Genomic DNA, 23,826 nt, shown 5'->3' on the forward strand with positions numbered 1-23,826 from the left:
TGGAAGAGGCCATACCACATGGTCATCGCCACCAATTCACTTGGCACGCTCTGGAGAGCGCACTGCACCCACCACTCACCACTGGATCCCCTTGATACAACCCCCCTTTGCCACCAGCACAATTATTGTACATATATATATTCACGCATTAAATCACTTAATCTTATTTCTTGTGTTTGTCATCTGCTTTTGGGTCCAACACCCAGTAACGTTCCATAACAATAACAGCCACCAAATTGATCAAACAATAAATTAAGGCTATAAAACTATTGACAATTATTTTAGACAACTACTGCTTAATACAATTAAGGGATGCACTGATATGAACATTTTGGCCAATACCGATAACCAATATTAACGTTGCTGTTATGGCCGACAACCAATATTTACAGATGTTGATATGATCTATATAAAACAAGTTTCTATAGTTTTTTGTACATACTGAAAAACACGAGCAAACAATGTGAATTTGGAAAATGAATGTCTTTGTTTATTTAAAACAAAATATCCTGTTTAGGTTTTATGACTAATAAGGGTTTTCCCTGGGTTGGCGAGGGAGAGATAACTAAAGCAAAACTTGAAGGACTAGCTTGTCAATAAAATGAGAACTAAAATGTAATTAATCATATGTTCATGTGTTGTAACTGTAGAGCATTCATCATAAATAATGGTTACAGATGAGTGGCCTGGATTTTTGAAAGAAAAAATAATCGTGTGTGTGTCCATGGTCTTTCTAATATCTCCAGAACCATTCATCCTATCTCCAAACAGGTTAGTTTTGAACTGGCACTGCACTAGTTTAAACAAATTATCAATCTTTTTCTGGTGAGAAACAGATGTGTCCCTTTCAACCAGAGAGAGCAGATAAACACTGCTTTTCAGCCTGCTGTTAAGTTACTTTAATTTTAAAGCAGATCTAGTAAGACAGTGCTTTTTTAGAAACATTATTAGCATTCAGACTCCAGAGAATGCAATTTGATTTCACCCAGGTGGAAAATCTAGGGCTATTCGCATTAGTAAATTTAGCATATTTTTCTAAATAAATATGTAGATGGAAATTGAATATATCTGTCACAAGAGAGCCAAATAGACTCATTACATTGGGGAGTAGCCAAAATTGGTTTTCAAGTAATTCCATCTGGCCAGTGGTTATAGTAAACCTATATAGAGAAGAGAAGTTTAGCTGCTGTTAATCTGTCAGGTCCACATAAAATAGGAGGAGAATAAAAACACAACACTAACAGTTTAACTGTTGTTTAATTTGTGCACATACATTGTTGTGAGACTACATGTATAAATGGTTTGATGGTTTTACCTGGACAACAATACCATTGATCCATTTTAAGCCTCATAAGAATAGAAAACTGTAAAACTTTCTGCACATAGAGCCTCTGCATTATTTACATTCAGACAAGAAATACATTGTATTTAATGCACATTTCAATGTAAATGTTGTGCCATATGGATATTTATAACTTTGTACATGTTAAATAAAACAAATATGTGATAAATGCTTTACACTGCTGTTGCATTTGTATGAGGGTCACTGTAAGGTGTACTATGCGTTTGAATAAAAACATGCCTACAATTGTATGTAATTAATTGTATGTTCATGCTGTAACTGTAGAGCACTCATAATAAATAACTGCTACAGATAAGTGGCCTGGACGTTTAAAAGAAGAAAAAAAAACATTAAAACATTTATAGTGGTGGCCGGTTATCTCAGTTGGTAGAGCGGGCGCACATATGCAGAGGTTTATTCCTTGACACAGAAGGTCCAGGGTTTGAGTCTGACCTGTGACGGTTTCCCTTCCTACATGACTTCCCCCCTTTCTCTCACCTTTCATATCTCAGCTTTCCTCTCTAATAAAGGCAGAAATGCCAAAAAATAATTATTATACTGGAAAATGCCTGAATTTTTCATTTTTAAGTCAGATTCTTTGTTAAAGCTACAGTAACAATGTATTTCTTCCTTTGTCTCAATAATCAGTCTGGTTTCTGTTCAAATGCAATTCATGCACTAAAAGTTGTAAAATACATTAAATTAATTTAGTTTTATTCAAGTGACCCAGTGGCCAGTGTTATAGAGAAACTCAGGAGCCGAATGACTTCTGGATACATTAAGGTTCGGGAGACTTTGATGACTTATACACAAGCATTTATTGATCTCGACTGAGTAGAGATTAAGGAAGAAGAAGGAAGAAGGTGCATTTCAGTGGCCCAAGCATGGTATCGTATATCTGGGTATCTTATTGCCTCCCCAGTTAAAGACCTAGTTAAGGTTAATTTGGATCCATTATTGAATTGGTTTGTGTTCCCAAGCTGAATTACCTTATCCACTCCCCTCCTCTGGAGGTTCCCCTATCATATTTTAAATGGTTAGACAGGATAACAAAGACATTTCTATGGGAAAAAAACCTGGCTACATTTTAATAAATTAATTTACAAACACCAATTTATAGAGGTTTGGGTTTACCAAAGCTGTTGTATTACTACTATGCTTTTAACTTAAGGCATCTGGCCCACTGGTCACTTCCTCCTGAGAGAGCCCCACCCTGGTATTGTATTGAGCAATCTGTTCTTGCACCATTATCGCCCTTACAAAGCCTGCCTGTCATACTGTATTGTGAGACAGCTTGCTAAAACTAGCTCTTTAGTTTGCATGTAATGTAAACAATAATGAAGGTCAAGATTTTAACACAGGGCCCTCCACAGGACAGGGCCACAAGACCCAATTTAGCTGATTTTGCTCTTATAAACTAATAATTTGTTAGGGAATATGAGTGCATACTCATATTCCCTAACAAATTTGCTATTAAAGCTTTAGTGCAGCAACTATTCTATATTAATGAATGTCCGTTACATTCAAGCCATTGCCAAATAAGTTGATACAAAGCTAATTAAGCCTATCAGCTCCACAAAATTGTGGCTATGTTAACAAAATGCAGCATGCTCGAGTGATGCGTTTTACGTCACCGATGAGGAAGGACAACAGCAGTTTTGAGCTTTGGAGACAAATAGGACACAACATTACAAGATAATAACATTGTCTAAAGAGTTCATCATGGTTTTTTTAATCCTCTGTGTCCTCCTTGATTTGACGGGATAAACGCTACCAATAACTGCATGGAGGACGGTTGGTACGCGATCACCGAAGGCTTCCGTCATGTGGATGCTCCGACAGTGTTTTTGTCATTACTTAGAATTCCTTATGGGGGCAGCAGAAACTATGCACTATAGCTTTAATAACATTTCCACAAACCAACTAACACAAACCTGGGGCTTTTGGGGCAGTTGCCACCTTTGCCCGGTTGGTAATCCATCTCTGGAATTTTATTTGTCTTACTATTTAAGTATACCCCAATGTTTGTCAGTAACACTTTCCATGTTAGTTGATAAAAGTACCAACAAGCTACAGGAGATCAGAACTCGCTTTCCTCCAGAATCTCCTCCATGGTTTCCCCGAGTGTCATATCTCCATCACTACTGGACAGGCTCTTCCTGGTGAGAAAGTCAAGCCCTGTTGTGTCACAGCCCTTCAACCCCTGACCTTTAACCTCTCCTAGTCTAAGCCCCACGTTTTGTCCATGAACAGCCACCTGAAGCAAGTGCGGATGTGTTGTGGAGGTGCCACCCTCATTGTAGGAGTCACTCTGTGGAGAGCACTGTGGGCGCTGTCCTCGAGTGCACTTCCACAGGCGCTTCAGGGGCACACCCTGAAAACAGCTCCTGACCTGGAAGTGGTTGGTGAACAGGAAAAGCTGCCAGCGCTTCTTCAGTTCAGCTTGAACCTAAATTTCAGTATAAATAAAAGTGTCACCAGTTATACCACTACATAAAAGCTCTATACTAGTAATACCTAGGGACCTCTTGTAATTTGTAATAAATGCGGAGGAGTCTTTCCGGGATATCTTATCCCAGAGGACTCCGGAGGCAGTTGCAGGGTACCGAGGGGCCTGAAGGGCTGCAGCCTCTGCTGTGAAAGAGGCAAAGCAGCGGGTGTGGGAGAGTTCGGAGAAATGTCTTCTCCGAACTCTCCCACACCCGCTGCTTTGCTTTACCATGTCGGAGAAGGACTTTCGGTTGGCACCAAGGTGCTTCTGGAAAACCGTTCGCCACCTCAGGAGGGGGAAGCGGGGAACCATCTAAGCTGATAAGGTAATATTTATGGACAAGATATCGAGGCGTAGTCGGGGTGGGGAGGGGATGCAGTTCGGTGGGCTGGGGATCTCATCGCTGCTCTTTGCAGATGATGTGGTCCTGATGGCATCATCGGCCTGTGACCTTCAGCACTCACTGGATCGGTTCGCAGTGGAGTGTGAATCGGCTGGGATGAGGATCAGCACCTCTAAATCTGAGGCCATGGTTCTCAGCAGGAAACCGATGGAGTGCCTACTCTGGGTAGGGAATGAGTCCTTACCCCAAGTGAAGGAGTTCAAATACCTTGGGGTCGATACCTTGTTCGCCAGTGAGGGGATAATGGAGCGGGAGATTGGTCGGAGAATCGTCCGACCAACAAGCACCGTTGTGACGAAAAGAGAGCTGAGCCAGAAGGCAAAGCTCTCAATCTACTGGTCAGTTTTGTTCCCACCATCACCTATGGTCATGAAGGCTAGGTCCTGACCGAAAGAACGAGATCCAGGGTACAAGGGGCCGAAATGGGTTTTCTCAGGAGGGTGGCTGGCATCTCCCTTAGAGATAGGGTGAGAAGCTTAGTCATCCATGAGGAGCTAGGAGTAGAGCCGCTGCTCCTTTGCATCGAAAGAAGCCAGTTGAGGGGGTTCGGGCATCTGGTAAGGATGCCCCCTGGGCGCCTCCCTAGGGAAGTGTTCCAGACACATCCAGCTGGGAAGAGGCCTCGGGGAAGACCCAGGACTAGGTGGAGGGATTATATCTCCAACCTGGCCTGGGAACGCCTCAGGATCCCCCAGTCGGAACTGGTTAATGTGGCTCGGGAAAGGGAAGTTTGGGTTCCCTTGCTGGAGCTGCTGCCCCCCTGACCCGACCCCGGATAAGCAGACGAAGATGGATGGATGGAGCCTTGACATTATATGTCGGGTCAGTAAATTTATGTGATTAAGATCACATACAACATACAACCTCCGTAATTATTACAAATGACTAGAGTTTACCAGGTAATACTAATCCCGTACAAATAGAGCTTAAGTGTATACTGTAGGCATACGACTGGACAACATTGCCACCTAATGACTTTAGTCCAATATCTACTCTTCAACCCTTGTCTAAAATGTTGCTAAAAACAAATGCTCACTACTTTTGTCAGGGCAGGTATCATTCATTGGGTTTATCAAAACGTTTTTTGCTGAAAACAGCTGCCGGCTGCTATGGTATTCACCACCTCAGGAGAAAAATATCTCAATATTTAGCTGCTACTGTATATGCTCCACTATGTTCACTAGGTAGATGCTTGTCTGTTTCCCATTTGGTGCTGGTCAGGCAGCATACAGTTGGTTTATAGGAACGTTTTTGCCAAAAGCAACTGTTTGCTGCTGCTGGAAATTAGGTTTATTGAACCATGGTTAATATATAGAATATTAATTGATGCAGTTTAAAGTCTTAAACCAACAAATGACAACAAAAAATAACTTGTTCCTAGGCGTCCAGTTCATTATATCCATTATTATGTTCCTAAATGTTTTTTATTAAAAAACTCTGAGTATAAACAGAATACATGTACCTCTCCATTAGCAAAACAGTACAGCACAGCAACCAAGAATCCCTGAAAAATGTTACACATACAAATTATGGTTAATGTTTGTTTAGGACAAAATTACTTGATATGTACGTAATCAACATCACAAGTGTTACCTGAAATGAGCTGAGGGTAAGGTTAATGAAGTTCCTGGCGTAGCGACTGTTGCCCTCCACACATTCATCTATCAGCACAGTGAAGACCACTTCATGGATTCCCAGCAGAGGAATGAGTACCAGTGTTGCTCTGGCCAAGCTGAAGGGCATAAACAAAAAATACAGTGGTGCATAATTATAGACTGTTCTGTTCAGGGAAAAGGTTCATACAATTTATACTGGCACATGACTCAAAGAGCAAAGGACAAAATAGAAGACAAAGTAAAGCTTTGTAAATTTATGCATGAGCTTTCCTCCCGTGGCGACATTTGTGGTAAAGAGGACAGAGCTTAAAGGCGTTACATTTGAATGTGTGCTGTATATGGGAGTGACTGACATTTAAAGTTTAACCAGCTACAAGTACAGTTTAAAGATACCAAAAACTGTTAGTGAGTTAGGGCAGGGAAAAATACTACCTGTATCTGTAGTCTGTAAATTTCACCTGATCTGCTTTCAGCTTGGACAGCAGCAGCATCAGAATCTTGATGAATATGAAGAAAATGATCTGCAACACACATCCAGGGTAGATTTAAAGGAAATGCATCCGAAAATACTGCTAACTTAATGGTTGACAAGACTAAATGTGCATGAAGACATGCAAATAAGAACATCTGTCAATTACAAATGTTTACACTAAGAAATTAGTAATCAGTGATACTTGTGACTACTACAGTATACAACAGCTTCTATATCACTTGTCCTCCCAAGACAGGAAACATTAAACGCAGCATGACAGCAGAACTTACCAGCACAGATAAAGTAATCGGGCCCCTTATTATCCACCACAACCATTTGTTTACAATTGACCAGCACCTAAGTAATAAGTTTTAAAAGTCAAGCGGAGAACGGAGAACATTTTAATTAATTTTGTTAATATGTTGTGAAATATGTATGAAAAACTCACTCTGTGTTTTCATATAAAATCTTTACCACTGTCCATGGTGTTACAAACAAAATAGGTGTTCCTAAAAAGAGAAATGCATATAAGCATAAGAGTCAACATTTTACCCCAAACACACACACACACACACACACACACACACACACCATCGCGCGCACACACACACACACACACACACACACACACACACACACACACACACACACACACACACACACACACACACACACACACACAAACACACACACTTTATTCACGGTTTACCCCATCCTAGCAGCATGTATTTCTTCAGCAGACATCCCTTAGTCAGCACAGCTGTGAAGAGCAATGTGTGGAGGAAAATGGCCTCCACCAAGAGCCAGAAGTAGTTACAGGCCACAAAGTATTCCATGCACACTTTGGAGAATTTACACATCAACGCTATCTGTTGAGAAATATGTTAATAATTGTTTGGCTGATTTAAACTAATTTCGTTATTTCACATATGCTTTGCTGTACACCAATACGTGAATAATAAGGCAGTATTTTTTATACCGCAGAGCTTGAGTAGGAGTTCCATCCAGAGTCATCCTTAGGTAGTTTGGAATACATGATGTATAATATGATTTCCTTAGCGATGATAGCCATGGCTCTCAGGATGAATGACACAAACAGATTCATGTGAATGTAGTTCCTGGTACAGTGGAGCTTCCTGTTAAGTATAGATACAGGAGCAATTTGAGGAAGGCATTGATCCATACTTTTTTTAGATCAACTTTTTATTGTTTTTATATTTTTGAACATACAGAACAGACAAATACAATTGAACAAGAACTCCCTCTCCCACCCCCCACCCTCTATTGATTCATACTTCCTATACAACTGAAAAAAAGCATTACTGAGGGCATACTGTATGTCATGACATAAGAGGGAATGAAAAATGATCAAGGTACATGCAACTACATGGAAATGCTTTCTGTTTTTTTTTTTTTTTTATCTTGTAAGGATTAATCATCCTCACAGTCTTGTAAACATTTCTTAATGTCTCTTCTTTCTAGTGGGATGTCTCCAATACTGTGGGACACATATGTGTTCATTTCATTAGTATAGTTTAAGCAAGTGAATATGTCCCATACCTGCTTGTCTATCAGAATGACTAAAAGAAGCTGCACCATGACAAGTGAAGGACAAATAGTGGTTTAATTGTCAGCATTTCCACTCCAGGCCAGTGAGGGCCAAAAACATGATCAGACTACATAACAGAAATGACGAGCTGTGCAAATAAGATCCAACTTGTATTAAAGTAGCAAATTATCCTTTATCTGTCCTTTATCCACACAAAATGTACTATTTTAATTGCATGCCATCAGAAACCCATCTACCCCCTGCCACTGACCTCAACATGCCCATCAGGAGAGTAGCCAGTGCGAGAGATGACAAGGACAGGGAATAGCCAATGACAGAGATGAGTCTGAGGGCTGTCTGGCGAAGCATTTCATCCTCCTGGACACACACAGGCATGTACACACACACACACACACACACACACACACACACACACACACACACACACACACACACACACTCACACACACACACCAAGGTTATAATCGTTAACGAAAATGAACGAAATGAAAACTAGGTGGGAATAAACATTGTCATTAACTGAAATAAAAATAAAAATGAGGCATTACAAAAAAACGATAACTAACTAAAACTGTATTGTCTGTTTGCAAAACTAACTAAAATAAAATAAAATTATAGAGTAACTGTCCTTGGTTTTCGTCTTTGTCAATGTCTTCCATAGAACAAATATATCTATCAGAGTTGACATTTCCGAGCATAGACATATATACAGTTTCCGGGAACCCAGAAATTCCAACATTCCATGGCAAATTGAACACAGCATAGTCCATGGCGTCATGGCGTCAAAGCGTCCTATTTGATTATGACTTATGTGTGTCAGATAAAAGCAAGTGCCTTGCAATGGAAGGTGGTAAAATATGTGGAAAATTTATTAAAGCGAAAAATCCCACAAATTTGAAAGTACATTTGAGAAGTACGCACAAGGAGGCTAACCTCCCTCGAAACAGAAGCTAACCCCGGTAACATTACAGGGCCAGGCAGCATGACAGAGGCAACTGTAGGACAGAGAACACTACAGAAGTGCTTTCACCGGCGATCTGATAGCTGCTGGTTAGTACATTCGCAGGAACACCACAAGCGGGAGGAAGTGTGGGTTAATATTTTTATTGATATAAAAAAAAAAAATGTATATGATTTATGGAATGTCTCAACTGTGTGAGTCGATGGACTTCAAAAGTTTCGCCACTTTACTCGAACCAAAGTTCAAAACACCTGTTCATGTATGTCTTCTTTAATCTATGTTTATTTAGTTTTTTTCCTGGCACACGTCACTTATACATTCTGCACTTGTGGCAGCGTCTTGTGTAGACTGTTAACATATTTATGACCACATGTATATTTTACAGTGTTATTGTTGAATACATTGTGAATACATATTTCTAAAATTGTATGTTTTTGTTGATTTATTATTACACAATACTTTTCTTATTGAATCTTGACCCTGACAAATAACACATATTACAAAAAAGACTAAAACTAAAACTAAGCATTTTCAATAAAAAAAACTAAAAAAAACTAAACTAAACTAGCAAACCCGCTTTTAAAACTAAACTGAATTAGAAAACAAAAATTCAAAACGAAATAAAAACAAAAACTAATGAAAAATGCAAAACTATAATAACCTTGACACACACATACAGTACGTTAGTGATGCCATAATAGATCCATGTCTAATCGATGTAGCCTTCAAACTGATGGAGAAAACAACACCTCTTCAAATGTTTCAAATAAAGAGAGACATTTTCAGCTCCAACACTTAGGGTGAGCAGAACCTATGTATTTTACACCCACCTTGTCTTTGAAATAATGGTCCTCCTTACATTCTGAGTCATCCCTCCAGGGCTCAGAGGAATTCTCCCTCTGTCGCCAGCTCCCATTTTCTAAGCATTCTTGGTGTGCCCTCCTGGAGGTGTCTGCAGGTAATTTAAAGACACATTGAAATGCATGTTTTTTTTCTGTCAAATGCAGTTAGATGAGAGGAGAGAAATAATTTTAACCTGTGCTGGGAAATGTTGTGTTGTTGTTTTTACATTATTATACAACTAAATCCTAAATTGGATGGGTATGGTCACTTCTTCTAAGTGATTAATTAAAACTAGGGCTGGGCAATATATCGTTATTATATCGACATCGATATACAGGACCGGTTTGGTTACAGTTTTTCCCAATTGTTTCCACACCAAAATTGGAACTTGCTGTGGCCAGACCAAAATAGGAGGCGGGATGCACCCTGATTTCTTCTGTCCTACATTTTGCATGTGTTTTTGTCTTTTTGTGATTAGAGTTTTTAAAGAATAGTCAATTTCATTTGTAATTTTTGGACAGTAAAAAAAACCTTTATCTTACTGCATGTTTTCCTGGTTTTCTCCTCTTGGAAATGGAAAGTGGTACATGCAAAACACAAGTACTGCAATACTGCAAAATACTGCATTTTGGAAATAAATGGCAATGTTTTTGTTACTGTATTGCATTTGTGTGTTTGTTCATTTATATTTGAGTAGGTATACCTTAATGTAGTCTATATCCTTCGCATTTCACTTCCGGGATTGCTCCGGTGCTGCAGGAAATTCCACCGGAATTGTATTGTATTGTATTTTCCGCTTCCTTCCGCTTTCTTTGTGTTTGAATTTTTTTTTTTTTTTTTTTTTTTTTATTAATATTTTTGACAGACAGTACAACCTATGTCACCATCACAACTAACAAGACATCGATATCATCCACTGTCCCGTTTTATGAATACAGAAAAAAGAAAAGACAAAAAAACAACCTCATATGCCTTACATTACATTACATTATTCTACCAGTCAAACGCTATATTGGATTGGATCAGATTGTTATATTCAGACAGACAACCCATCTATTGCCATCAGGAAGGAGCCCCAAACCTGATTAAAGATATCCTCTCTCCCCATTACTCTGTAAGTGACTCGCTCATACGTAGCCATTCTTGTCATTTGTTCAGCCCATTCTCTAAAACAACACAGAGTAGATGACTTCCAGTGCCTCAAAATTATTCTACATCCTGTTGTAGTAGCTAGACATATCCATAGTCTTTGTCTTCCGGTCAGAGTGTTATTGTCTGGCAGCAGACCCAGAATACACAGAGCTGGGGTCTTGGTGAGTTGTAGTCCGAATATATCATTCAAGAGGGTAACAACCCCATCCCACAAATGTGCATTTTTTTCACAAGAATACAACATGTGTACCAGAGTACCCACTTCCTTCTCACACCTCCAACATATGTTACTGTCCTTAAGTTTTAGTTTGGCCATTTTACTGGGGGTCCAGTGGTTTCTGTTAAGTAATTTGTACTGAATAAGCTGAGATTGAGCTTCACGAGAACAGTTATGCCAGGATGCAACCAACTTCATCCATCTATCAGCTGAGATCTGTTCGCCCACATCTTTCTCCCAGCACAGTCTCAACCCTTCCATGTGGGGTGGATGAGCCTCCCTGAAAATCTCATAAAATTTAGAAGCTCCACATTTTTTATGTTTAGTTACCTGGACTAACTCCTGAATCCTAGTCACGGGGTCAGGATTCTTCCCCCGAGTAGCTTTAATGCAGTGCCCAATTTGTAGGAATTTCCAAAAATCCTCTTGTGTAAGGTTATATTCTTGCTTAATTTCATCAAATGACCTCATTCCATTTTCGCTAAGCAAGTCACAAAGCAAGTTTATTCCAGCTTTTGCCCATTTCTCCCACATAATAGATTTTTTGCCAATTAATATTTTTTTGTTATACCAAATAGAAGATTTAGGGGTAAGATGCGGGCTACATTTTATATGTTGATGAGCACTCATCCAGGTTTCCTGTACAAAAGTCAAAACTGGGTCCTTAAAGGGTACCGGTCTTCCCATCTGAGTAAGAAACGCCTCAAGGGAGGTTGGAGCCACCAGTTCCTCTTCTATTTTAACCCAGGAAGGCACCTGCTCCGGTGAATTATTTATCTTAGCTAACTGGGAGAGTGAAAAGGCATAATGATACCACTCTGTTTTAGACAGTGATAAGCCTCCACTTTCTTTAACTGCATATAATTTTGATCGATTAAAGCTTGGCTTTTTGCCTGCCCATATATAGCTCTCCACGACAGTATTGTATAGTTTCAAGAGGCTAGGGGGAAAACTTAATGGAAGCATGTACAGAATATATTGGATTTTAGGGGAGATGATCATCTTGACCAAGTTAATCCTACCTAACAAAGATATATTCAATTTAGCCCAGTTTTGTAAGAGAGGTTGAATAGCCTGAATAACCGGAGAAATGTTAGATTGCATCATTTTGTCCAATCCTGGTGTCAATTTGATCCCTAAATAGGTCAGGCCTGCTGGCATCCACTTGTACTGCCATGATTCCCTAATGTCTGGAGGACATATTTTAGAGATAGGCATGGCCTCTGACTTAGCCCAGTTAATTGTGGTGCCAGAAATTTCTGAAAATGCGTCAATAATGGAAGAGATCTTTGATACTGCTGTGTTTGGGTTACTTGTAATCAAAAGAATGTCATCAGCGTACAAAAAAAGCTTATGTACTTCACGGCCCATTTGAACCCCTTTAATGTCTTTACTTTCCCTCAATGCAATTGCCAGGGGTTCCAGAAATAAGGCAAATATCAGCGGCGACAGGGGCGAACCCTGTCTGGTGCCTCGACTAAGTTTGAATGAAGGTGACATCACACCATTAGTAATAACGGTAGCCATCGGCTCTGTATAAACTAGCTGTAGCCACTGCCTAAAGGATGGACCGAAGCCGAATTTCTCCAATGTATGAAAGAGGAAAGCAAATCACTTTTCGAAAGCTTCTCGCATCTAGGGGAGGCACTATGGGGTCTATATCATTCCTGGTTTTCCACATTATGTGTAATATTCTGCGGAGATTGTCAGCTGAGCACCTATTTTTCACGAACCCAACCTGATCAGCATGTACCAGACTAGGAAGCACCCTTTCCAGCCTGGCAGCAAGCACCTTGGAGATAATTTTTTCATCAACGTTAATTAACGAGATTGGACAATAGTTTCCGCAAAATTGTGGGTCTTTCCCTTTTTTATGGAGTAAAGTTATAACAGCTGATCTCATACTCGCTGGGAGTTTACCCTTACGCAAAGCATCCTGGTAGACATCTAACAATCTTGGGGCAAGATCTTCCACAAATTTCTTATAAAAATCAGACGGAAATCCATCATTGCCAGGAGCTTTGCCTAACCGAAGACTGTGAATTGCCTGTCTAACTTCTGCTAATGTAATTTCTCCTTCCAATAAGTTTCTTTGTTCCTCTGTTAGAGTTGGAATTTTAATGGTCGAAAAAAAATCCATCAATTTCCGTTCTTCAATGTTTCCTTGCGATGTATATAATTTTTGGTAAAATATTTGAAAAACTTCATTAATCGCTTTTTTATCTGTTATCAGCTTGTTATTGTGATCAAATATGGAAGGGATTAAGTTAGAGGCTTGCGTCTGTTTTACCCTATGCGCTAAAATCCTACCAGCTCTCTCACCTTGTTCAAAATATTTTTGATTGGAACAAAATAGTGCATATTCAACATTTTTCTGTAGATTATTGTTTAACTCATATTTTAACTTAATTAACTTGTTCCAAATTTCCCTCTCAGGGTGCTGCATATGTTGTTTCTCAAGTTCCTTGATATCTTGCTCTAGCTTCTGTAATTTATCCCTCTCCGCTTTTTTAAATCGAGAACTATATTGAATGAGACGCCCCCTTACAAAGGCTTTAAAAGCATCCCAAGTTATGCCAATATCATCAATTGAACCCTCATTAAACTCCCAAAATTCCTTTATTACAATTCTTATGTACTCACAATATTCCTCACTATTTAGTAATAGATTATTCAAGCGCCATCTCATCGTAGATTTTATGTTTTCTGTAATAGATATGGCTATATCCACTGGAGCATGGTCAGTTAAAACTATGTTGCCAATCGTGGCACTAAGAGTCTGACTCACCAGCGAGCGGGAGATCAGGAAATAATCTATTCTGGAATAGCTCGAATGCGGGTGAGAGTAAAATGTATAATCTTTTTCTTGGGGATACAGTAGTCTCCACACATCCACCAATCCCAGCTCTTCCATCATCACATCTACAGCAGCGCATGCTGGGTCATGAACTGGCCTAGGATGGGAGGATTTATCCAAATACACATCCCTAACCTGGTTAAAGTCTCCTCCAATTATGATGTTATCATTCCCTATATTCCTTACTATATTGCAGACTTCATGAAAAAACTCTGGTTGTGATGTGTTAGGCGCATAGACATTTACAAAGGTTATTTTCTGACCCTCTAACACAGCATCCACAATTACCCATCTACCTTCCTGATGAGAGTAATGTTTCAGTACTCGAAAATCAATGTTCTTCCTAACCAAAATAATCACCCCTCTCTTCCTATTAGAATAGGCGCTAAAATAAACTTGACCCACCCAATCCCTTTTGAATTTTATGGATTCATCCTCATTTAAATGCGTCTCCTGAATAAAAGCGAGGTCAGTTTTCTTCTGTTTCAAATAAGTGAGGATCTTTTTCCTTTTCACACCATTGTGGCAACCTGCTATATTCCATGACACTATTTTAAACATAGTCATCTGGCAGTGCTTTGTTATATCTGTCTAAATAGGCAGCAACGCCCACAGAGCTCTGTCTGTCCAATCCACGTAGAATTATATCTAATTTCCTGGTAAAAATCACTGGTCAAAATTGTAGAACGTTGTAGGCACAATAAAACAAACAGAAAAGAAAAGAACAGCATGAACAGCTGGAACCGTTGGGCTAAACTATAACCCAATAAACTAGATGTCAGCAGGTCAGCAGTACTCAAGGATCCCATTTATGGCTCCCCTCCTAACTCGCCCATTCAAATCCCCCACTCATTCGCATCACACAGATTAATACATTCGTTGAGTTTACTTAGATCACCCGAAACTGCGGGAGAACTAGCTAGGTCTCAGTCCGAAAACACTCCACCCCTATAACATACGTTGACACCTTCACACGTATAATATATTATTGTTGGAGTTACATGGGTGTAGAAAGTAAATTAAACCATATCTTACCCGTTCAGTGAAGAACAAAAATCAAAATCGAACGCATTGTCCACAATTAACTTCAGTCTCAACTGATCATTAACACATCAGCGGGCCGTGAGTGTATCCCATCATAAAAAAAAGAAAAAGAAAAAAGGAAAAAGCGCTCATCCAAAGTCCAAAATCAGACCATCTGAGTCCAGTTGTCCTCCGCATTGTAGGCAGTGATGATAAATCAGATTATATATTTAGCTTAGTCCACACCAGACAGATTCAGCCTTTTTCACCCATGTTGAGTGGCACCTGTCCCCCGCCGTCCTCAGCTGGACAATCCAATGCTTCCCGGCCGCTAAGAAAACTCTTCACCTCCGCAGGGCTTGAGAACCGGTGCCGCCGGTTATCCAATGTGAAAGTCATAACAGCAGGGTAACGCAATGAGTAATCAATCTTGTGTTGTTGCAGTATACGTCGTACCTCATCATATTTCTTACGTTTTTCCTGTATCTCTTGGGCGTAGTCTTGGAAAAAGCGGACCCTCATGTCCCTCCAGGTGATCTGTTTCTTTTTCCTTGCAGCTGTGAGAATCGCGGCCTTGGCTTTGTCCTGCACAAAGCGGACGATGATGTGCCTCGGTCTTAAGTCGTTAGCAGGAGCAGGGCCGACGCGGTGGATCCTGTCTATCTCATACCAAGCATCAGCTTCAATGTCCAGCGCTTCCTTCAACAGAGTTTTAAAGCAACCTTCCAAATCCCGGCCCTCCACTCCCTCTCTAATACCAGAGATTCTGATATTCTGGCGTCGGGAAAATCCCTCCAATGCTGTCACTTTTTCCCGCAGTTGCTGGTTCTGTTTCACCAAGCCTTTCATGATTGGGTTAGCCTTAGCTTCTTCATCCTCTAACCTGGAGATTCTCTCTTCAGCCTCCGTGATCCTACCGCCGACGTTGTTAACAGTTTCGTTCATAGACTCTACCCCGTTTTTCACCTCGTTCATGTCTTTAGCCAGGATCTCGAGGATAGATCGGATGCTGGTCAATTCAGCCGCCACGCTCTCTTTAGGAGAACTATTCGACGTAACAGGTGTCTCCGCCATTGTAGGCCGCAGAGTTACCGGGGGGTCCGGCGCTGACTTTCCTCTGGAATTAAGAGGCTGATTGCGAGTAAAATAATGACTTTTCTGACTCATGCCACCTTCAAGGAATGTCCGAAAACCAAGTGTAATCTGAACAACGACTTAAATTGAAGTTTTTAGGGGGATTTGGGGGAAAGGCGAGCTCTGTTTCTACCTAAGCAGCCATCTTGGGCGGGCGTACCACGTGACTCTCCCTTTGTGTTGGAATTTTAAATTTGTTGGATTTACAGGACTTTTGTTGCCTGCTCCTCAGATCTCTGCATGGTAAATTGAGACAGCTAGCTAGAATATCTGTCCAATCTGAGTTTTCTCTTGCACGACTATTTTGCAGCGGCTCTGTGCGGAGTTTAGCACTGCCCATGACGATTCTGATTGGTTTAAAGAAATGCCATTAAACCAGAGCACATTTTCCTCCCATCCCCGAATGCTATGTGGAGTAGCCAGACCTTCAGCACGCTTTGGAGGAGGGTCTGGCAAAGCGAGACTAACCTTACTGTGACAATTTCTTACAACCGGCTACAGCGTAACACTGAGAATGCAAAAGGCATAATCCTACTGATGGGATATTCATAGTAGTGTTTTATGTTGAGCACATCAGTGTGCTGTTGGTTGGTAGAAAGATCTACTCATTTGACATGTGTGTCATTTTGATGCAAAAATCCATTTTGGAAAGAGATGTAACAGTTTTGAATGCAGTGTTTGCTTTTGCTAGGGACTTGTAGAGTTTACCATTTTGTGTTTGTGGTTTTGTGTTGTGACGACCCCTCCCAATCTGCCTGCCTGTCACGTTCTGCTCCTTTATTGCAGGTACTGGGAGTGGGCAGGTGGAGCTGGGAGGGTCATCTGTACCTGGCCATCTGGGCGTGGCTTACAGAAGGCATAAAGGACTTCCCCCCTGGGAGTCTCATTCTCTCTCAGCAGGTCTTACTGCATCCATCCACCATTTTGTTCTTTGTTTGGTTTGCTGCACCTTACAACACACACACCATTCATTCACTCATCCACACGTGGCAAACATGACTGATGTCTTCTACACTTACACACCCCACCATTACACTTAGGTTGAGTTAAGTTGTGTTATTAGTCTACTTAGTTAAATAAACTACTTTCTGACTAATCTATCTGTGTGTGACCTCCCTTTTGTTGCCAGCCTTGAGCCAGACGGTAATAAATGGGGGCTCGTCCGGGGTTGTTAGTACTGGGAAACTGGTAAATGTTAAAAGAAAAAAAGAAAAAATAAGAAAAAAAATATAATAATTTGGGGAGGTTTTCACACATATTTTTGACTTGCTCTGGTGGACTAGTTATATTCCAGTAGGTGTTTTTCTGTGTCTTTGGCCTGTTAATGTTAACATGTTTTCCTATACTGCTAAGCAGAGTTGAGGGCTGGTAAGTCATTTGGAACCTTTATTCCTGATAGGCATAAGCAATGAAGGGCAACCGTTGTCCCCATTGACCTTTTTTTGTTTTAGTTTGTTATTTTTGTGCAGCAGGTGGTTAGAGCGGTTCCAGGAGCTGCTCGGGTGCACTCTATGACTGTCTAGGTGATTTTTAGTATGCTGAAAGTTAACCGGGTTACTGGGCTTGTGCCTAATTTATCCAGCCGCTAGCCTGCATGAAGAGTAGGGTTGAGTGAGAGAGGTAGTATTCGGTAGGCAGTTAGCCAGAGGAAGGGTTCCGTAATTAAAGCAGCCTGTCATCCTTGTCTGGTGGTGGTGAAAACTGTGTGTTCTTGCCTACCTGTAGTGTGTTGGTACAATATTTGTTTTCTGTCTGGAAAAATGGCTTCAATTGAGGACTTTGTTCAGTGTCCAAGTGAAGATTTGCTTAATTCTTACACAAAAGAAAAGCTCTTTAGAGTGGCTGACCATTACAGCATAGATCTCTCCAAGAAGTTAACAGACCTGCCAACCTGTACGCATTTTGTGTAATAGATACGCATTTTGACATCAAAATACGGTGATACGATTTGTCACTTTAAACTACAGTCTGCAGCTGTCGTTGTCTGAAAAACAACACAGACGGTGCTTTCACTTAAAACTCACCTTGCCAGCCTCATGCTGCATTCAAAGTTATTGTAAAATATCCTTTTCCCATCCAGTGGTTGTTTTTGTCGTTTAACAGGAATTTACTGGTGAAATAAGTTATTCTTATGTTATTGTTATTACATTTTTAATAAATCATTTAATTTTGACCCTGTGTGTCAGGGTTTTGGTATTTTGTTCTGTTTTATTGTGTAGTCTTGTTTCTCTGTTTTGCTTGGTTTCCTGTTTTATTTTGTAGTCTGTCTTGTCTCCCTTGTCTTGTCTAGCTTTCTTCCTGTCTTTGTTTGTTTCCCGCCTTTTTTGATTTGTTCCACCTGTTGTGTCACCTGCCTCTCGTTCCCTCATTACCTTGTGTATTTAGCCTCTCTGTTTTCCCTTGTTTCTTGTCGGATCGTCTCGTCTTCTTTGCTGTGCGTTCTGTTTTGTTTCTGCATTCCCTGTCGTGGATGTACTGTCGTATTGGATTATTGCTCCAGTAAGTTTTTGCTTATCTTTAAATAAAACTCTTTAAACTGCATTTGGGTCCTACCTTGCCTGCCTTCGCACCAGCCGTGACACTGTGGCATTAGCAATAAACAAGCCGTTCTTTAATGTCGCCGACTGTCGTTTTGTCCTCCTTTTAAAAATAAACAAAAAAAAAAAATACAGTATATATACAGTTTATATATTTAAATCTTTTTTTGAAGTATCGGTTCAGGCACCGGCACCGTTTTAAAAGTATCGTTTTAGCACCGTATCCAGTGAGGTTTTGCTCTATTTCTCTCCATGGGACTGTAGTCCATCCACACTCTGAAGGCCTGTAGCTGAAAGGCTCTGTGATACACTTTAAGGTTGGGGAGGGCCAAGCCTCCCGTGTTTTGAAGTACGTTGCAGGGTAGAGAATTTTAGCCTAGGTTGTTTATTATTCCAAATATATAGCCGAATTAAGGTATCAAGTTTCTTCCAGAAATGTATCTGTGGGGGTAAGGGGATCATTGTACTTAAGAAATTCACACAAGGAACTATGTTAATTTTAACAACAGCAATCCTGGAGCGTTGTGATGCCGGCAGCGCAGACCAATTGCCCAGATCCCTTTGAACGCTACTTAATATAGTTTCATAGTTGTCCTGGACAACTCGCTGTAGGGATGCATGTATGGTGATGCCCAAATACGGAATTTTGCTTTGGGTTGGTATTGTAACACTAATGGTTGATGCCACATGCCTGTTGTTCAATAAAAAAGATTAGATTTATTTCAGTTAATTTTATAGCCGGAGAATGAGCCAATTTACAACAAAATATCGTCTGCAAATAATGATATTGAGCTGCTACTGGATTTAATCTGGATATTACAGATTTTATTTTGCCTTATGGCAACGGTTAAAGAGAGATTGCAAATAGCATGGAGGAGAGCAGACATCCCTGTCGCGAGCCCCGCTTAAAGGAGAATTCTGGCCAAATTTTACATTAATCTTGATAGCTATAGCTACGCGAGTACTTTCGATAGAAAGGCTGAACACATTTATCACGGACGGCAGCTAGCAGCTAACAGGCCAAGCTACCGACCGGCAGGATCAAGACAGGGTAGGTGAATTTAAACAATATCTGAGTTGAAAACGCATCTTGTTGACACGTAAGGGCCCTGTTCATGTGGCACAGACATATTAATTGCATTTTGTGTCTGTTAAGAGGCACAAAGGCACTCTAAAACTTGCCCCGACAATTGCCGTTTTAGCTCAGGGGACGCTTGTAGTACGTAGCTGCAGCTACTCCGTGTTGCCTGCACTGATTCGGGTCGGGGGTTTTTTCTATCGAAAGTACTCGTGTAGCTATAGCGATCAAGATTAACGTAAAAATTGGAATTCTCCTTTAATGGGAAACGGCTGAGAGTGCAATCCATTGGTTGAGACTATGGCCGTGGGATTCGCATATAAAGTACGCACCATGTCAATGAATTTGGCCCCCAAATCAAGCCTCTCCATTACTTGCCACAAGTAGTTCCACTCTAGGCGGTCGAAAGATAAAACTGCTGCCATTGTTGGAAGGTTTTTGGCTTCTTCTATTACATGAAATAGTCTGCGTACATTGTCTGCAGCATGACGCTTGGGTATAAAACCTGATTGGTTGGGGTGGACTAGCTTCTCAATAAAGCGCTCTAAGCGGAGAGCCAGGACTTTAGAATAAAGCTTAATATCAGTCCCGATGAGGCTGATAGGCCTGTAATTTGAGCAATCCGTAGGATCTTTACCCTTCTTTGGCATAACGGAAATCAGCGCGGTGTTGATTTGTTAATGCTGATTTAAGTTCCCCTAACGTCATAGGTTGACCCAGTTCTTCTGCCTCCTCTGGGTCAAGAAGAGGCAGGTTTAGTTCTTTTAGGAACTTCTGGCACTGTGTCGGATCTAGGTTGCAGGAGGAGTCATACAACTTTGAGTAGAAGGATTGAAAAGTGGCGCTGAAATCCTTAGGATTTGTTGAGATACCTCTGTCTGTGCGGATGCTGTTGATAGTAGCTCTGGATTCGCTTTGTTTTAATTTCAGAGCAAGCAATTTGCTTGGTTTACAGTCGTTAAAATAGTAATTTTGCCTCACTCTGTGCATTATGAACTCAGCTCTCTTTCTTAGCAGATCATTCAGCTCTGTTCGACTTGTGACTAGAAGAGTATGTGTAGATTTAGAAAAAACAAGTCTTAAGAGATTGCTCTAACGATTTACAGCGTTCTTCCAACTCCGCTATCCTTGCCTCTCTTTTCCTCTTCAAATTGACCGCGAAGGAGGATGTAAAATCTCTAATAAATCCTTTAGTTGCCTGCCATGTATATGCGGGGTCAGGAACTGAGTCGGTATTAATTGATATAAATTCAGCCAGTTTGGTTCTAAAGTCTGTATCAAAAGAGAAGGGAATTATTAAATTGCCATCTCCTAGACCTTTCTCCTAAGATATCACAACGGAATGTGGTTATCAGCGCATTGTGATCAGACAGAATTGCTGGTTCTATTGCTATTGTGTGGAACATTGCCTTAAGCTCACTGTAGCACAACACATAATCAATGCGGGAATGGGTGAGGTGACGTGTGGAAAAGAAGGTGTAATTCTTGCTAGTAGGATTGTGCATCCTCCATATATCTATAAGATGGTGGGATTCCACAACTGCTTTAAACATGTCTGATATATGTTGTGGGGCTTTCGTGTGATTGACCCCTACTCTATCCTGATTTAGATCTAGTACTGCATTCATGTCTCCCCATATAATTAGTGAATATTCATTGAGAGAGAGAAATTCATTGGTTAGGCGTGGAAAAAAACTTTCATCATATGTAGACGGTGCATATACCAAAACGATGGCTATTTTCCTACTCCTGCCTATATCCTGCCTGATAAGTTTTGTCTACGGTGAGTGCGCATTTCTGCGACAGCAACACAATGGAGCCCTTGGTTTTGGTGTCATCACTAGATGAAGCAGCAACCTTGAAGTATTTATTTTGTAGATGATTTACATCTCTTTTATGCAGAGATGGGGACTCAAGTCTGAGACTTGGACTCGAGTCGCACTTAAGTCGCACAAACAGCTGACTTCAGACTTGACTCGGACTCTGCCCAAAAGACGTCGGACTTGACTTGCGACTCGACCCAAAAGGCTTCAGACTTGACTCGAGCTTCGAGACTCGTCAACAACCTGTTTTCATGAAATTATTGCTTTTTAAATCTAAATGTATTCATGTATTTCTATTTTCTTTTATTGGCGCATATATGTTGGGGAAACGTATGACGAGCTGCATGTCCCCTGTCCTTTTCCATAATGTGCAGCATAGCTTTCAATAACTTGAAAGCAAAAGTGGCAGTAAGCTAACAGTTACATGCAAGGTGTGTGGCACCAAGATAAATGATGCCGGATCAACAATGTCGAACTTCATCAGGCATCTCCAAACGCACCCAGGCAGGTCAGTCACTTGCTAATGTGAAAGAGACGTTACATTTAGCATATATCGTCACAGGTAACAAGCTAACCATTGCAAAGTGTTGTGTTAATGCTGGGAACAGGCAAATAGTATCTTTATAGTTAGTAGTTGCTGAGGCTCAGACATCCATAGCGCACAAGAGGCGGGACGCACGGATCCATCTCTCCATGAACAAAGCTGTGTTGGGTGGGCAAACTCATGTGATGCATAATTGATCCCGTGATGATTTCACTTATTATGCTATTAAGTGAACAAGGTGTACCCGGTCCACCAAACACTGGGCCGTCTTAATTCTGCACATATTTCTGTTACTGTAGTCCTATTTACTATTTCATTATTTCATCCATGCGTGGCGCAGCGGATCCATGCGCACTGTCACCTGCCGTGGAGACGCTGGCCTCACTAACCTCTCCTCCTCTGAGTCGGATCTCCCTCGCGCTGGACTCAGTTTCACTGAGCGTACTAACACTTAGAAAATAAATAAATTGCATTACATCAGTGAGTTCAAACTGCTTATTGTGCGTAATTTGGACTGACACTGAGATGCATGTTGTTCTGTAACTGGTGTTTTTTTGAGTGAAAGAGACGTTACATTTAGCATATATCGTCAGAGGTAACAAGCTAACCATCGCAAAGTGTTGGGTGCTGGGATTGCCTGGGAACAAGCAAATTGTATCTATAATTGTATCCATATGATGTGACAGACTTAGGTTAATATTTCACCAGGTTTGAGGGCTAGAGGAATGTGTTAAGTAGAATAATGAAGTTATCCTACAACTGATTTTGATGTATGGATGGTAGCTACAGGACAGGCTTTGAATTCATAAGATTTAACAATACAGTGTTAGGGACAGATCAGATGGCCAGAGACTTGAGACTTGACTTGGACTCGTGGCAAAAGACTTGAGACTTGACTTGAACTTGCCCCTCAAAGACTTGAGACTCGACTTGGACTTCCAAAAAATGACTTTTGAACATCTCTACTTTTACGTAAATGTGACTCCTGTATAAGCGCCACGTCTATGTTTTTCCAGTCCAGGAATTTAGCTCATTTGATCGGCCCGTTTAGCCCCCTGATGTTGACTGAAAGGATTGAAAGCTCAGCCATCTTCAAAATTTACACGCATACATGTCTCGAGTACCCTACCGGATTTCGCTGACAAAACTGTAGCAAAGGGTGAACTGTTAGCTCTGAGCAAGTTATGACAAAAACATAAAAAGTAAAATAAATCCCCTAACCCTCTGAGACCATAGACCCCCCTCCCCTATCTGTAAGATGCGTGACCATGTCAAACGCTGTTCGCGTAACACTCCAGCTCAAAACTGCACCTCCTGTCTTAAGTCACAGGTTTGTGAAACAGGCCTAGTGAATTTTTATGTTAAACATGAACAATGAATAGACCTGGTTATTCAATGAAATGCGGAGGTGGGTACGAGAGCTCTAGTTTTCTGCGACCATTGCGGTAGCTGGTCACTTGATCTCTACCTACAACTTTTATACTGACTGATATGAATTAATTTGTTTCCATACAATATGAATGATGAACAATAACATGAACAACAGAACAGGAATACAACACACAACAGTGAACGCTATGCATGCAAAATCAAGCACAAACAAGCCAGGAAAAAAAGTTTTGGTACTTTCCCTCTGTAATTACAAAAACATATTTCAGTTGTAAAAATAATTCCAAACCTATTTATCCTATTTACTTAGAACATTATGTTATTTATTTAAAATATTTTACACTGACAGAAATTAAATAAAAATAAAACCCTTC

The 23,826-nt window shown here is 40.6% G+C and overlaps 1 protein-coding gene across 1 annotated transcript in view; it reads right to left on the minus strand.

The window, feature by feature from the left end:
* Positions 1-1,257: 1,257 nt before the first annotated feature.
* The window catches only part of LOC116067525 (glucagon-like peptide 2 receptor), a 39,193-nt gene continuing 16,624 nt past the window's right edge, over positions 1,258-23,826 (minus strand). The window contains exons 4-13 of the mRNA XM_031324008.2: positions 9,686-9,807; positions 8,145-8,251; positions 7,304-7,460; positions 7,034-7,193; positions 6,773-6,833; positions 6,615-6,681; positions 6,285-6,373; positions 5,830-5,968; positions 5,699-5,740; positions 1,258-3,791 (exon numbers count right to left, since the gene is read on the minus strand). Coding sequence (XP_031179868.1) covers positions 3,423-3,791; positions 5,699-5,740; positions 5,830-5,968; positions 6,285-6,373; positions 6,615-6,681; positions 6,773-6,833; positions 7,034-7,193; positions 7,304-7,460; positions 8,145-8,251; positions 9,686-9,807 — 1,313 coding nt within the window. The 3' untranslated portion in view covers positions 1,258-3,422. The remainder of the gene's footprint in view (positions 3,792-5,698; positions 5,741-5,829; positions 5,969-6,284; positions 6,374-6,614; positions 6,682-6,772; positions 6,834-7,033; positions 7,194-7,303; positions 7,461-8,144; positions 8,252-9,685; positions 9,808-23,826) is intronic.

Source organism: Sander lucioperca, chromosome 5 (assembly GCF_008315115.2).
Source record: "Sander lucioperca isolate FBNREF2018 chromosome 5, SLUC_FBN_1.2, whole genome shotgun sequence".
Taxonomy (NCBI): Eukaryota; Metazoa; Chordata; class Actinopteri; order Perciformes; family Percidae; genus Sander; species Sander lucioperca.